The following is a 17,091-nucleotide window of genomic DNA, read 5'->3' as shown; positions in this document are numbered from 1 at the left end:
GGCAAAACGGGACTCATGTAGCAGACCCCATATAGTTACGGCAAGGAAAGAACCTGGCAATCACCTCATAAATATTTGTGATTTGGAGCTCTTTGGATGGGTATTGCTGGATAATATGATAATTTCTAGTGCTCAAGGAGAACCGATCAATGTGTGGTATGAGACAGATTTCCACTGGGTTTGCTACAAGTGTATCATTGTTAATCCTGTTCATGCCAAAAATTAAAAGAAGGCACTTCAACAACGAACAGAAATGTACATGGCTTGTAAGAGATCTTTAGGCTGTCTGGTTTGAAAGAAAGGGAAACCTGTCTTTTCCCTAAATTGCCACTCCCAAAATCCATACTATTGCAATTGAGACCCAAATGTTTGCTCTCTAGTAGCCTCTTGTTTAGGTAAAGCATCAGCCATGCTATTAGTCGATCTTTTTACCCGTTGAATTTTAACATACATGTTCCTTTCCATCCATGTAAATCTTCGCAGTTCATTTTTGTTGGATAGTTGGACCTCAATGCTTTGTCACTATTTTTCAGCCAACTAATCATCAATTTTGAGTCCCCTTCAATGACTATCTTGTTAAAATTCAAGTCCTTTGCTAGCTGCACCCCTTGAATAATGGTTATGAGTTCTACCCTTGTAGAGTTTCCAACTCCATTTGGGCCCAAGAACAAAGCCTTTGCTTGGCCTTTTTCATCCCTAGGTACACCTCCCATGTCCACTGTCTATTACCTATGCAGCCACCCCCCCCCATTGTAATGCATTCTCGTCAAAAGAGAAAGATGAGAAAGATGAGAAGGCATCCAAGGTAAGGATTTTATCCAATGTGCTACCCGTATTGTAATGCATTCTCGATTAAAGTTTCCTTGCTTCTTTCTTGCTCTTTGAAAATTCTTGCATCTTTTCTCTCAAACTGTCCAAACAACTGCTGTTCTAGTGCATGGCAAAAGACATCTAATAAGAAGAATCAGGAGCATGAGAAAGGACTTAGAGACAAACTTCAGATGGGTGAAGAGAATAGCAAATGGGAAGGCTGACTGCTTGGCAAAACAAGGGGTGTATAGGGATCAATTATTCTGGACAGATTTGTAATAGGAGTTGTCAAGCTTGAATTTTAATTTTCTCTCTGTTCGAATACGCATTGTAATGCTTTTCCAGTAATTTAATGAGTTGATTACTGATTACTGATTACTGATAAAAAAAGGCTGCTCTAGTGCATCTCCACACAATTGTTCCTCTCTTCCTTGGCCATGTAAAGGTTGATGAGGAGAACAAGCTGGCCACATCCAAAGGAGGAATCCACCTATACCCAAATAAAGAGAAGAATGGTTCCCAAATTCTATGTATAATCTAAAAATGCTTATTAAGCACTGAACCTACTTTATCTTGAAAATTAAAAAAAAAAGCTATTTTATCTTCTTTTATTTTAAAGACATGTCCTTGTTGCATACCTTAGCTGCAAAAACTTGAGGGGATAACCCCGAAGATGGAAAATATTGCTTTGAGAAAATTAAAATATTAAATATCCAAGTTGGATGTGTTTACTAATAGACAATACAGTTGACTACAATTGACTTGAAACAAAAGACATTTACTTGTGTTATCTGTCATAGACAACGAGAAGAAGAAAAGAGAGGATGGATTGCAGGAATTGAAAGAATATCAAGTGCATGGGGTAGCACAAACACTAGTTTAGTATTTAAAGTGTTTAAAAATTGGACATGGCACAAGTGCCTCTGCATCTCAATAACTACAGATTTACAAAAACTTAATCTTTACAACTTCAAAAGCCATGGCTAGGTTTTATGGTTGAACAAGTGATAACATAATGAATAAGATCTCTTCCCTCTTCTCCTGTTGCTAGAAGTTATCACTATTTTTGAAGAGAAATAAGGTTTATATAGGATTGGGCCTATAAAAAAGGTCAAGGAATCCAAAAAAGTTATGAAGAGAAATAAGAAGGTTTTTGTAATAGTGAGGCGGAATAGCTATGTTTTCTGTTGGTTAAGTTTGTTGGCGGTGTTTGGATGGTTTTAAGGGTTTTTTTTTTTTTGGGGGGGGGGTGTAAGGTGGAGCTGGTCATCTTTCTCTTTTTTCTTTTTTCCTTTAATAAATTTTATTTTATTACCAAAAAAGTAATCGCATTTACGGACTTTGTTCTTTAAACCCTACCATTAACAAGCAATTCTTATTTATTTTTGTTTGATAGATAATTATAATGATTTTATTAATAAGATCACAAAGGATACATATTACAAAACCCCACAAAGAGACGCAGGGTGCCGCCTCTAAACTATATATCATAAAGCTCACAACTAAGCCCAAAAAAGCTGATTCCTATGTACCCAATGTTTAGCTAAAGGATCTGCCAACCCATTTGCTGATCTTCTTTCCCATTGAGCTGTGACTGATATATTTGATGTTAACCATCTGAACCTTCTCAAAGCCCATCTATAGAACCAGGCTGCAGTCTCCGGCTATTTTAACCACCCAGTAACCAGTTTAGAGTCACCTTCAATGATTAATTGTTCCATTCCAAGCTCCTTAGCAATCTCTACTCCTTTTAGAACAGCTTGGACTTCTGCATTAACTGAATCTCCCTGACCAATAGGACCAGAATATAAAGCTATGATCTGGTCCTCGGCATTTCTGAATACTCCTCCAATTCCGAACAGCCCTGGGTTACCTAGGTTGCTGCCATCAAAATTTTATTTAATAACACCTTCTCCAAAAAGCTTCCGCTCCACCAGAGGCTTAATTCTCACAGCAGAACTTTTGGAAATTTGCTCCCAATTCCTCCATATATCATCAAAGAAAAAGGGTTGAAACAGGTCCAGTGACTTTGCCCAACTTATGGCCTTATTTAGGATACTTACGCATATACTAGTCTCATCCCTCTCCTTATCATTGAAGATTCTGGCATTCCTTTCCTCCCAAACAGTCCACACCAAAGCAGCTCTTGCACACCTCCACAAGACTACCTCTTTTCTTTGGCCACCTGATGGTTGTGGGGTCAAAGAGATTGTAGATCTGCCTTGGTTCTGTCCACCTGCACCCAAAAAGATCAAAAAGCTTCTCCTAGAGGCCTACAACAAAAGGGCAAGAGATTAGTAAATGGTAATAACTTTTTTCATTTGCTTTTGCAGAGGGCACACCTGTTTGGGGAGATGCAAAGACCAGGTCTTCTTTTTTGCAAGACATCCAAAGTGTTAATTTTTCCAAGAGACACTTCCCAACATAGGGCTCCCACTTTTAGAGGCAAAGGAGAAGGAACCCAGCAGAGGAGGGGTCCAAACAAATTGGTTCAAGAGTTTTAAGGAACAAGACAACCTGGTTAAGCTCAAAATCCCTTAAATCTCTCCTAAAGCCCAAATTCCAGTTTAGACTGGAGGAAACGGAGAAGGATGAAAACCTCTAAATTGGCTCATTTTTAAAACATGAAAGGGAATGCAAGGAAGGAAAAAGGTTCTTATGGGTAGAGTTACCAACCCAAACATCCTCCCAATATAGAACCTTATCTCTAGTGCAAGCATCATGCTTGATCAAGTTCAAGAAAGGAGGAAAATTACTATGAATAGCCTTCCTAGGGGAGTTGAGTGTGATACATCAGCATCCCAACCATTACCGCCACACCATGAACACTTCTTACAACTTTGTGCCAAGAGTCTTTCCCTCTCCAGAGGTCACCTCTGCAGCCATTTACCTAGTAAAGTTGTGTTTTTCCTTAAATTACCTAAACCCAAATCCCCTGCTCCTTACTTTTGCATACTAGTTCCCACCTAACCACATGATCCTTCCTCCCCCCGGCTCCCACAAGAAATCCCTCATAATTTTCTCTGCCTTTAAAATCTCCCTTTGTGGCATTCTAAAGACTGAGAGAAAGTAGACTGGAAGATTTGCTAAAGCAGCCTTTATTAAGGTGATATGACCTCCAAGGGAGATGTAATTTCTCTTCCAAACTGCCAACTTCTTTGTTCACTTTTCTACAATTGGATTCCAAAGTCTATCTTCCCTTGGATTATCTCCTAATGGTATTCCCAAGTAAGTCAAAGGCTAGCTAGAAGTAGGGCAGCCTAAGGACGTTACTACTCGGCTCAACTCCTCCTACTCCAAATTCATCCCCACCACACAACTCTTTTCAAAGTTAATCTTCGACCAACAATTCTTATATGTTGCAATTGCAAAGTAGTAGGCTATTATACTTGAAGATTAACTTGTGCCAAACTTATAAAAAAAAAAAAACTTGTGCCAAATAACTGGAGACATTTTACATTCTCCTAGGAGTACCATTAGTTGAAGTCCTGCTGGTGATTGGGAGGCAATGGAGTTACACAAGGGTAGCTGTGTTGTGGTCTGTGTGGGAGGAATGAAATGCAAGAATTTTTCATGAGAAGGAAAGAGGTTAGGAGGCAGTGAAGGAGTATCTGGTGACTAGGGCAATACATTGATTAGGAAACCTTTGCACATGTTTCCTTGATGATATTTGGAGAAGTTGGGGTGAAGTAGCAAGAAGTTCATCAAGAAAGAAGGTGGAGAATATGAGTTACTGACCCCTACTGAAGACTTTATAAAACTGAATTTTGATGGGAGCAGCCAAGGCAATCCCAGTCCTTCAAGGGTAGGACTTAGGAGTTTTCATGGATGTTGATGGTAACATTGCTGCCTTGTTCTCAGGTCTATTGGGCGTGGGGGATTATTCTGTTAGAGCAGAGTTTCTTGCTGTAATCCAAGGGGTTTAGATAGAAAAAGATTTAAATTTGGAGAAATTATTCATTGAAAGGGAATCCAAATGGGTGATGGGATGGTTAGAAAAAGCGGAGACAGTTATTTGGGCATACAGTGATTTAATGAAGAAATTTATTTGGATAGCCAGGAAAATGTCCTAAAACTTCAATGGGTACAAAGATCAGCTAATGAGATGGCAGATTTGTTGGCAAACAAGGGGTTAACAGGGATATCTTGTTTTGGGAAAAATTTGTAATGTAATTTTTCTTGTATTGTTTGGGTGAGGGTGCTCCTTGAACCTCTCCTTGGGTTGCTTGTAATGATGATATTTTGAAGCGTTCTAGTAAAATTTCATATTTTCATTCACCTATCAAAAAAAAAGTCCTGCTGGTGGTTATGTTAAAAATTTCTCCCATTTTACTTGATTTCAAGTAATGAACAGAAGCTAAGCTGGCTACAGTTTTATATTATCTGAAAGAATTTTTTCCCTTCTCATTTGTTTTCTTCTTTCTTACTGCACAGCTTGCATTTCTTCTGTTCTTAGAATGCTTACTTAATGCTTGTGGAGTAGGTGGGCTTGCCGCTTGTACAACAATACCTCTTTCAGTTTGAGCAATTGGTCAAAGAGCATCTGCCTAAGCTAGGAGAGCACTTCAGCCAAGAAATGATAAATCCAACCATGTATGCAAGCCAATGGTTCATAACTGTATTCTCATATTCATTTCCTTTCCATTTGGCTCTTCGAATCTGGGATGTCTTTCTTTATGAGGTAATACTGCATATCGTATGTGTTTTCTATGTTGTTGCTTTATCTTTTGCAGTGTGGTCAAAGTGCCAATAGAGCATTCTCAAGATAAGAAAATTAAGGAGAGAGAAGAAAGAAACAGAGAGAATTGATTGTACAAAAAATTAAGGGCAAAGTTTACTGAGAGTAATTAAAGAATAAAATATTTAACAAAAAACAAGATACTAAAGAAGGCTGATAAAGCATCTCAGATGAAGTATGAAACCATTAGTATCTTAGTGTCAAATTCTGGACTCTTTCACTGATTCTCCAATTTTTGAATGGCCAAAATGTTGGCTATAAGTCATCAACAGAAGCATTTCCTCGTTGTCATCATCTTCCTCAGTTCCTCCACATATTGTTTTGCTTCTTCCAGATATATTTGAATCTTAGAATTGGTAGAAAAGGTTTTAGCTTTTATTCCAGACCAATTATGCAAAACCAATTCAATGCATGGGAAAAAGAAGAAAGTGTTACACTGTCAGTGTATCAGACAAAGCAGTGCTATATTGGAAAAGTATATAACTCAATGAACAGTGAGTAGGTTAGTGCTTTTAGGTTAAGCTTATTTGCACATAAAGGAGCAGAAAATAATTTCATAAGCTTATATCTGAAAAAAAAATAAGCATTATCTTCAAGAAAAAAGGGAAAGCTGTTTACTTCCTAATCCCTTAATGCATATGCACAAATATGATAGATGCTTTTTCTGAAAACAATGATTCTTTTCTTAAAGCTCTCCAACTTCTCATCAGTTTACCCATAAAAAAATGTATTAGTTGATCCTTGTGCACAATACAAATGTACCACTCTACTTTGTTACCATCTTGAAGGAATTATTATATTCTTTTATAGTAATAATCAGCAAATGGGATAAAATTCATAAGTGTAATTTTATTATTTTTATTTTATCTTAATTTAGATCAACCAAAGTATCCTTTCCTCAGAACTTGTTTAATTTTGACACAGGGTGTTAAGATTGTTTTTCAAGTTGGTTTGGCTCTATTGAAATATTGTCAAGATGACTTGGTGAGTTTCTTGTTTACTTGCATATCATTTAGGGTTGATATCCTAATAGTGCTTATTTGTAACTAAGAAAATTTGGTTGATCAGGTGAAATTACCTTTTGAGAAGCTACTACATGCTTTGCGTAACTTCCCCGAGGATGCAATGAATCCAGATATACTTTTACCAATGGCCTACTCAATCAAGGTTCTCTCTACTTCTTTTTCTTGCGGGTGTGTGTGCACACCATAGATTCATGGATGCACTGTGTGCTGTCATTCTGGTATCAGTATACCTTTTAATAGTGTTTTGAAATTTCACCTGTCTTGTTTGTCCTACTGAGGAGATCTCTGTTCATGCTCTCCTGATAATCATTGGTTTTGGAAGAGGACAGATTATAGCCTTAGAATTTAGATCATGAGGTAAGCTTAATCAATAATCACATCAATTCAGCTTTTGTTGAGCAGGGAAAATCAACCTAAAGGAGTAGCTCTTAGCATCCACATCTATGGTTTCTATAGACTTGTCATCCTTCTCTGTCTTGAAACTTTTGTTCTAGCAAAATAGTACATGAATTTAGATTAGGGGTGCACTTGGGTCCGGTCAGGTTGGGAATTTGTTAAATGTTCAATGGGCCCGAACCCTAACCCGAGCTTGATGTAGTTGAAATTCTTCAGGTCGGGCAACCTAACTTGCAGCCCTAATCTAGATAGAGGTATTTGAATGAACATCTGCCCTCTCCCCAGTCTATAAATATTAAATTCATGAATTTAGTGCTCCTAAGGAAGAAACTGAAATATTTTTTTTTGATGAATAGGAAGAAACTGAAATATTGGTGCATCTGGATAATGTTTTTATTTGTAGTTTTGCGTTTTCTGTTATCATTTGGGCATGACTTTTATTGGTTACTTTTCTTGATGTGGCTTTTTTGATTAAATCTTTAGGTGTCCGAACGTTTGGAAGAGCTCAAGCAAGAGTACGGAAATAGCATTGGTAAGCCAGTTCAACCCATCGAATCTAGTGGGAAGCAAATTCAAGCTCTTAAGCAGAAGCAAATGTCAGCAAGGCGTTAAAGGTGATTGTCTTAGAGGGAGATAGACGAGACACAATATGCGCACTGTTGGCTGTGATTCATTTGTTCTTTTGTCTATCAAATGTATTCTCAGAAAGTGTATATAGACGACTTAAGTTGCTGAAGGTTGAGGACCATAAATTGTTAATATTATATAATCATAAATGATCAATTCATATGAGAAATGTCTTCAAACCATGTTGTGCAAAGATCCAGAAGGGAAAATCCTGTTGACAGCATTTGTGTGTCTTCGTAAAATTAGCAATGTTCTAAAATCATGGTTCAATGATGGTTCAAATGATTCAACCCTTTGGATCAACGGATTGAAGACACTGAAAATTAGTGTAGAAAGAGTTCGAAAGGAATCTGAGGGCGGTATGGGTGTGTTTACAGATCATGATGGTAATTTTATTGTGGGGAGAGCTGATATTTGGCGATAATAGAAGGCATCTAATTAGCTAATTAGCTATAGTATTTCTCCGTTGAAGAAATACATTGATAGCCTACAGCTAATCTATTGAAAGTTATTCTGGAATCGAATTTATTACTGGTGATCCAGGCCATATGTATGATTCCAGCAGCATTCCCGTGCTTATCTGGATGGCTTGTTCATATCCTGAACATGGCCTAATCATCGAAAAATCAATTGATTTGATCCAAAAGTACCACCAAGAATGTTGATTTGTTTGGGATTGTTCCACCATATATTAGGAAAAAAGTCCTTTAATTAGGATCTAGGGATTCAATTTGAGCCGATTCAGGTTGAGCATTTTCCAACATTTGAATGGGATGCTATGTAAATTCTAGTTAGGTACTTGTCGCACCCCATCTCTAATCGGACAGGGGTGTATAATGGTATAATCTTTGGTTGTAAAATACTACTTTGTAAATAATGATTAGGTGCAAATTAGGGGTGTCCACGGTTCGATTAACCGAATCGTGGACAATTTTTACAAATCAAATCGATTTTACCGGTTTTCCAATTTCTCCAAACCGAACCGAACCGGTACCACTAGTTAATCGCTCTGGTTTCGGTTTTTATATTTATAATATATATTATATAAACATATGTGTAATATTATATTATAAATAATAAATGATATATAATATATTATAAATATTATATATATATGTGTGACATATATTTAAAACATATATAAGATATACATATAAATATATATATCAAACCGGTCCTTCGGTTTTTGAAAAATACCAACCAAAACCGAATTGATTGATTCGATTAACCATATTTTCCAGTTTGGTTTTTCGGTTTTTCATGGACACCCCTGCAAATAGTTGAGATATGATGAGTCAGGCTTGAGATTCGATCCATGAATATTTTACATTGCTTTTGAGTTAGGCTCATTCAAATTTTGACAAAACCTAGGCCCTAGTAGGGATGGCAATTTTCCTCATTTCCCCGATCTCCGTGGGGATCCGCCCTGAATGGGGCAAGGATGGTGATGATTTTCCCCCCGTGGGGATGGGAATGTGGAAATTTTCATCCCCGTTAGCAGGAATGGGGCAGCGGGGACCCCGATCCCCGCTTCATAGGATCCTCACTAATATATATGTATATTTATGTATGCATACATTATATATGTAAATATGTAAACATACATCTATATATTAATATTTTAAAAAATATGGTTGAATATGTTTGAATATTTTCTACTATGATTGTAAATATTAGTTATTTTTTTATTTTTTTAAATAAAATAAAAAACAAAAACAAAATGATTAGCATTATAAAGAATCACGGGGAATGGGGATCCCCACGGGGATAAGGATCCCCGTGGGAATGGGGATGGGGATGGAGATAACCTTGTCCCCATTAGCGGGGATGGGGAGAGGCTCCCCGTCCCCACCCCGCCCCATTGCCATTCCTAGGTCCCAGCCTTGTCCATGAACAAAGTCTAATTCGAACCGGACATTTTCTGTTAATAACCGGTGAAACCCAGCCCAAATCCAACTTGAAAACATGTGTAATCGAGGGTTATTCCTGAATGGTCAGACCATACCTCACTATTTGTCGTATTCGACTACCACATGTCCAGTCGCATGCGGTGGGGCATTCCCATGCAACGTGCGATTCCCATACAACATTTTAAAAAATGATCCGGAAATGGATCCGTTTTGGCCATTGGTTTTCGGGTCAACGATTCGGTCCGGTTCGAATGGATGGCCCGTTCTAACATAAAATAAAAAGATAAAAAATAATTAAAAATAAAAATGGTAAAAAATTGTTGAATGAGTCGAGAGGTCGACGGTTTGACCGCCTAGGTCAATGGGTTGTTGACTTTTTCAACGTTTTTTTGCCAAATATCGGGTTTGGCGTAAAACAGAACCTGTTGCCTAGATGGTTCCTGGGCCGAACGGTCCAACCATCCGAGTCAACGGCGGTTTAGAAAACCTTGCTCTCATATTCTCACCCCCTCAACCTCAAATCGTGTCTGATCCCGTTCTACTCTCCGCCCGAGCTTGGATCCAACTCTATCTCTGGCATAGGCGATCACTCTGGCCAGTTCACTGTCACTAGGCGACTACCACCGTCTGTCGCCGCACACAACGTGGGATTGCCACATGTCCAGTCGTACGCAGTGGGGCATTCACACGTCTTGGGCTAATGGTATGGCCGTTAGCCCCAAAATGAGCCCAAACCTCCTTTCTCCCATATTTCCACCCCCTCAACCTCAAATCAACGTTTTAAAAAATAACCCAAAAACGAAACTGTTTTGGCCACCATTTTTCGGGTCGACGGTCCGATTGTCCAGTTCGAATGGACATGCCGTTCTGACAAATAAATTAAAAAATTAAAAATAAAAAGCAGTAAAAACCGTTGAATGGGTCGACGGTTCAACCGCCCGAGTCCACGGAACTGGTTGATCATTCGGCTCGGACGATCAGACTGTTGAGGTTGAGGGGGCAGGAATATGGGAGCAAGGTTTTTGAACTACCGTTGACTCAGACAGTTGGACCGTTCGACCTGGGAACCGTCTAGGCAATGGGTTTCGTTTTACTCCAAACCTGGTATTTGGCCAAAAACCACGGAACCCGTTGACTGTTCGGCCCGGATGGTCGGACCGTTGAGGTTGAGGGGGCAGGAATAAGGGAGCAAGGTTTTCGAACCGTTGTTAACTCGGACAGTCGGACCGTTTGGCCCGGGAATCGTCTAGGCAACAAGTTTCATTTTACTCCAAACCCGGTATTTGGCAAAATACTGTTAAAAGTCAACAACCCGTTGACCCGGGCGGTTAAACTGTCGACCCGTCGACCCATTCAACAATTTTGATCATTTTTTTTTGTTTTTACTTATTTTTAATTTATTTATCAAAATGGGCCATCCGTTCGAACCGGACAGTCGGACCATCGACCTGGAAACTGGTGGCCAAAACGGTTCCGTTTTCGGGTCATTTTTTAAAACATTGTATGGGAGAAAGGAAGTTTGGGCTCGTTTGGGGGCTAACGAGACGAGCTAATGGTAGGGGTGTCCATGAAAAACCAAAAAACCAAATCGAACCGGAAAATGCGGTTAACCTAACTGATCGATTCGGTATTTTTGAAAAACCGAAGGACTAGTTCGGTTTTCGGTTAACTTACAAAAAAATTGGCGATTAATCGACCGATGGTATATATATTTATATGTATATTTTATATAAATATATATTCATTATATATATATATATATATAAATATATACATATATTATATTTATAATAATCTATTTATAAATATTTTATATATATTATATACTTTTATAATATATTATATATCATTTATTATTTATAATATAATATTATACATATATTTATATAATATATATTATAAATATAAAATTGAAAAACCAAAGAACCGAACTGGTTAAAAACTGAAACCGATGGACCGGTGGTATCGATTCGGTTTTGGTTTGGGGAAATGAAAAAACTGGTGGTACCGGTTCGGTTTACAAAAACTGCCCATGGTTTGGTTAACTGAATCGTGGACACCCCTAGCTAACGGCCGTCCCATTAGCCCCGCACGTGGGAACGCCCCACCGCGTGCGACTGGACATGTGGCAGTCGCACGTTGTGTGGGGCGAAGATGCGAACTCTGCGAAACTATGAATGTATGGGAGCGTAAAAAGCGAGCAAAAGACGAGAAATTCTAGCACATCTACGTGCCACTATGTTAGGAGTTTGCATCTCCACCCCACCGCTTGTCGCCCCACAAACACCCCACACAATGTGCGACTGCCTCATGTCTAGTCGCATGCGATGGGGCATTCCCGCGTGCGGGGCTAATGGGGCAACCATTAGCTTGTCCCGTTAGCCCCAAAATGAGCCCAAATCTCCTTTCTCCCATATTCCCACAACTTGAAATCAACATTTAAAAAAACGACACGGAAACAGAACCATTTCAGCCACTGTTTTTTGGGTCGATGGTCTGATTGTCCTGTTCAAATGGATGGCCCATTCTAACAAATAAAATAAAAAATAAAAAATGGTCAAAACCGTTAAACGGGTTAACGGTTCGACTGCCTGGGTCAACGGAACTAGTTGCTTGGACAGTTCTCAGGTTGAACAGTCCAATCGTCTAGGTCAACGGCGGTTTGAAAACCTTGCCTCAAATTGTCTGACCCCGTTCTACTCCCTACCACCCGAGCTCAGATCCAACTCCATTTTTGGCAACGACGATTGCTTGGACTAGTTCATCGTTACTAGGTACGCTCCAACCCTCGTATTTTATTTTGATATTTGGTTTTTTCATTTCAAAATAGAGAAACCCTCGTTCAATATTTTGTTTTTCGTTTCGAACCACAGAAACTTTTTCCCCTCTTCTAACTCCCTCTTTGACACTGGCAATCGCTCCAGCTGGTTCACTGTTACCAAGTACTCGCCAATCCTCGTATTTTGTTTTGATATTTGATTTCTTCATTTCAAATCAGGGGGGCACCTTGTTTCTCTGATTTGGAGAGTACTTGGTGTAAGCATCGGAAAAACCGGCTCACTTGCCACTTGGACTAGAAACGGTTGCCACCCATCAAGTAGATGAAAAGGAGGTGATGGGACCTCTCAGAATGATTTTCAAAAAAGGTTTTTGTTTAGATAGTGACTCCAATGCCCGAGGCACCGATTAACCAGTTTGGGTAAGACTCGGATAGGAGAGGGAAGAGGTTAGGCACCCTCTCCCGGGTCCAATAAGTGGGGCCCACATGGTGTCTTAAGAGAGCATAATCACAAATACATAATTAATAGACAATAGTGATGATAAAGAAAATAACAAACTAAAAATAAACCAACAAAGAAGAAAGGGTAAATTACAAAGACCCCCCGTACTATGGGGTCTGTGGCAAAAACCCCTGTACTTTGTTTTGCGACAAAGACCCCTTTTCCTTAGCATTCCGTCCAAAATCTGCTGTTGCAATTTTGTTTAATCTCCATACTACCCTTAAAATAATATTTCGAATACTTTTAACCCTCTTTTGAGTTATATGTTTTCTCACCTCTTGCAATCATTATTATAAGGGATTTTTCCTCACCAGTTTCAGTCGCAAGTTCGTACTTCGGTGAGTGATCAATATCAGGGGTTATCCCTTGGTTTCTTTTTTCACTTCGGTTGTATTAGGATTATCACATCTGCACGAGTTTCGTCCGAGTTACAATCCGAAGGCATGCCTTTCAAAAGCGTAATGCTGGATTCAGAACATTGCAGAACTGGATTTATAACGTTTCAGTCGAAGGCATGCCTTTCAAAACTGCTCAGATGGGTTCATCACAGTTTCGTCTGTTGTTCAAATATCATGATTTTGTGTTGTTAAAATAATTGTACAGTGGAGATCATAATTTCTCTTTTCACCTAAACAGATAACTTTTACATCAAGATAGATAGAAGTGTCCAAGTTTCTAGACAAACAGTTGAAATTCTAATTAGACAAGGATTTAAGAAATTCCCCTGTTTCACTTACTTGAATGGATGCATATGAAAGGGATATTGAAATAAAAGAATAGATGAAGATGAGAGTTAAATTCTGAACATCATGAACTCAGTTTTGGTCTCACAATCAAACAGCCCTTAATTGAGTACCACCTCCAGAAAGTACAAGGTAATCATTGGATGTTGTAACCCAGTTTTGGTCATTCTTATAGTCAACCAGTGTAGGATGAGTTCAGTTGACTAAACCAGATCTGTAAAACAGAGTTGATCACATCAAAAGAACAGTTGTAGATAAGGCCCATCTTCTTTTCTTTTTTACTTTTGAAGGTAAGGTAAAAGTACTGGAATTACTCAAAAAACTGTACAAGCAGCCCAATACCATGAGAATATGTAAAACCAAACAAGGTGGAGTGCCAAAAGTTCAAAAAATAGTCGAAAGACAGTACATCATTTCTGTGCATTCCTGTGATTAAAGGCATAAAACATGTATTTGTAAGCCATGAAGACAGCAGCTCAATGCAAGAATTAATCACTGCTTCAACAGGACTCTCTTCTTTTGTTCAAAAAAGTGAGTGTTTCTTTCCAAGCAAGCCACCCACAAAACAGTGCAAGAAATACAAGCCCACAGAACTTGCTTTTTTTCTTAGACCCTTTTGACTGCCAGTACCTCAATATCAGATCCACTGAATTTGAAGCAGACCAATGGCTCAGCACTGAGAAAAAGATGCCAGATTCTTCTTGTGTAATTGCAATGAAGGAAAATGTGGTTACAGTTCTCTTCAGCCTGTTCACAAAGTGGGCAGTTGATATTGTTGAGGCCATACCTCTCATGTTGAGGTTATCCACCAGCAGACCCATGGCTGCTGTCCAAACCAAAAACTTAACCCTGGAACGTGAAGCAGCCCCCCGCCCCCTCCAAAGTGGATTTAAAAAAGAAAGTCACTCCAGCTTCTACTGGTGAGATGTTTAAAGAGAGATTGAACATTGGACGATCTTCTTCTCCGACAACGGCGACAGCGAAAAGAGGCTTTCTTCTCCGACAATGGCAAAAAAATATCTTCTTCTCCGGCAACAGCGACAAGATCCTTTCTCGCGACGATGACAAATGCTTTCCTCTACATTCGGTGTGGCAATAGTGCGATCTCCGACGAAGGACACTGGGATGGATTCAACGAATGGTTTTCGGCTAGGTTTCAGAGAGGTTCAGGCTGAGTTTTTACGCGAGCGTTTTTTTCAGCGGATGTCTGTTTTTGACATTTTGAAAATCTGAATTCGAGTTATGAAAGGTATTTTCGTAAAATTCCATTTTCTGTTAGCCTATTTAACGGGGAAGGGGGTCTTTGAAACAGATCGATAGAACTATTGATTGAAATGGAATGATACATCATGATTTGAAACTTCACAGACTTCTTATTCTGAACAGAGTTTAAGCCTTGAACAGAAGAATAAAAAGAAAACTAACGCACCATGGGCAAGCAAAAGCGTTATCCGAAGAGAAAACAAAAACAGATAAAAAGAAGTTGCAGAGAACTGATTGATTCTTTCTCAAAAACATCTAACAAAGATATTTATTCAGAATCACAAAAGATAAACACACAAAAGAAAAAGAAGAAGATAAGTAACTAATTATCCATGAATGAACTATGTGAAATACGGTAGGGATGGGTGTGTCAGAAACTTGACTGAAGCTAGTTCGGCAGGGAACTTCTTCACTGGCTCCGGGAGCCAGCCCAATGCCTATAACTTCATGGCAAGTAACTAGGAGAAGAAATGAGGTATATATAAAAAAAGAAAATGACGCAAGCAGGACTTACGTGGGCAGATTTTGGCCTGAACACAGTCGGCAAAACAAGGAACTTTGATTGGGATTCCGGTCTGAAATCTAACGCTGCAACTAGGAGTGTGCGTCTAGGTTGCTGATTTCGCTAAAAAAAATAGAAGAGGACGACTTCCGTATGATAACTGTTAATGCTGTTTCGCCTGAGCTGAGGAGAGGGATCCGATGAGGCCTATTGTTGATCCCGTCCGATCGGAAGGAAAATGAGGGCAGAGGGCGTCGAATGATTGGCGAGTTTGAAGATGATCATGGATAGGAGAATGGTGATGAGAAGCTAAGGATAAGGTAACAGTTCCGGCGACTGCAAACGGAAAACGGGAGGACTGCCGCTACTAATTCTCTATTCTCGTTGTGAAGATGGTGAATAGTGGCAGAGTTGGAAGGGGAAGAGGAAGAAGAAGGAGAGAGAGAGAATTAGAGAGAGATCGGTGGAGGGATCTGCCGCCGCCTCCTCTCTTCTTCGTTCGAATGGGGAAGAAGAGTCACGGTGCCTTTTTCGAGATTTTCCTTGACAGTGGTCTCTCCGGATTCGAGTGAGTGAGTCGATGTTGCTATTGTATCTCAGTCTCGCCGGTGGGAATGACGCCAAAAGGACCGATGGCTGGGGAAGAAGATGATGGAAGAGAGGAGGAAAAGAAGAAGAGTGAGCAACGTGAAGAAATGGAGGAGATGGGGGAAGTTCTCCGTCTTGTTTTGTTTTGATATTTGGTTTTGGTATTTGGTTTCTTCGTTTCAAATGAGGGGATCGCCTTGTTTCTCTTATTAGAGAGTAAGTGATGACAGTGAACTGGTCGGAGCGATTGCTGGTGCCGGAGAGTGACTTGGAAGAGGGGAAAACAAAATGAAAAACAAAATATCAGACGAGGGTTTATCAAAACAAAATACGAGGGTTGGAGCGTACCTGGTGACAGTAAATCGGCCGGAGCGTTCTCTGTTGTCTGAGATGGAGTTGGGGGTTCGGGTGGAGGGAGTAGAACAGGGTCAGGGTCAGACACGATTTGAGGTTGAGGGGGCGAGAATATGGGAGTAAGGTTTTCGATTCGCCGTTGACCCAGACAGTCGGACCGTTCAGCCCGGGAACTATCTAGGCAACGGGTTTCATTTTACTCCAAACACGGTATTTGGCCAAAAACCGTTGAAAAAGTCAATAACCTGGGCGATTGAACTGTCGACCTGTTCAACGATTTTGACCCTTTTTTATTTTTAATTATTTTTTATTTTTTAATTTATTTGTCAAAATGGGCCATCCGTTTGAACTGGATGGTCAAACCGTCGACCTGGAAACCGGTGGCCAAAATGGTTTCGTATTTGAGTCGTTTTTTTTTTTTTAAAACGTTGTATGGGAGAAAGGAAGTGTGTGCTCGTTTTGGGGCTAACGGGACAAGATAATGGCTGTCCCATTAGCCCCGCACACGGGAACGCCCCACCACGTGCGACCGGACATGTGGCAGTCACACATTGTGTGTGGCGTTTGTGGGGCGGAAATGAGAACTCTTCGGGCTCAAGCTAAGCCTGCCCAAGTTGCACCCCTACTCACACCAACCTCATAGCCACATCCCACCCTGTATTGAGAACATCTCTCCTTAAATAATAAATACAAGTATATAAGATGTGCCCGAACACTAATGTATGGCAGGGTTCGGCTTTGGTCAAGGCAAAGCCCGTTTGATTGGTCTTTATAGCCTTGCATTAAAAATATTTCCGTACTTCTCTCCATTATTTCACTGGGAGATATTCTCAATGCAAGGTTGAAAAAGGTTA

The 17,091-nt window shown here is 39.7% G+C and overlaps 1 protein-coding gene and 1 long non-coding RNA gene across 2 annotated transcripts in view; one reads left to right on the top strand and one right to left on the bottom strand.

Annotated features, from left to right (window-relative positions):
- The window catches only part of LOC104600532 (uncharacterized), a 22,556-nt gene extending 14,780 nt beyond the window's left edge, over positions 1 to 7,776 (top strand). Inside the window, exons 6-9 of the mRNA XM_010263527.3 lie at positions 5,294 to 5,491; positions 6,473 to 6,532; positions 6,617 to 6,715; positions 7,453 to 7,776. Of these exons, the coding sequence (XP_010261829.1) occupies positions 5,294 to 5,491; positions 6,473 to 6,532; positions 6,617 to 6,715; positions 7,453 to 7,581 (486 nt within the window). The 3' untranslated portion in view covers positions 7,582 to 7,776. The remainder of the gene's footprint in view (positions 1 to 5,293; positions 5,492 to 6,472; positions 6,533 to 6,616; positions 6,716 to 7,452) is intronic.
- Positions 7,777 to 13,781: 6,005 nt separating this feature from the next.
- LOC104600526 (uncharacterized) lies at positions 13,782 to 16,357 on the bottom strand. The gene is made up of 2 exons (XR_735678.3): positions 16,232 to 16,357; positions 13,782 to 16,150 (listed from the first exon to the last, which is right to left on the bottom strand). It is a non-coding gene; the product is annotated as an uncharacterized LOC104600526 (long non-coding RNA).
- Positions 16,358 to 17,091: the final 734 nt, after the last annotated feature.

The sequence above is a fragment of the Nelumbo nucifera genome, chromosome 3, assembly GCF_055504915.1.
Source record: "Nelumbo nucifera cultivar China Antique chromosome 3, China Antique-T2T, whole genome shotgun sequence".
Taxonomy (NCBI): Eukaryota; Viridiplantae; Streptophyta; class Magnoliopsida; order Proteales; family Nelumbonaceae; genus Nelumbo; species Nelumbo nucifera.
Note: the sequence above shows the minus strand (reverse complement) of the source record. Positions and strands in the feature narration are given on the sequence as shown.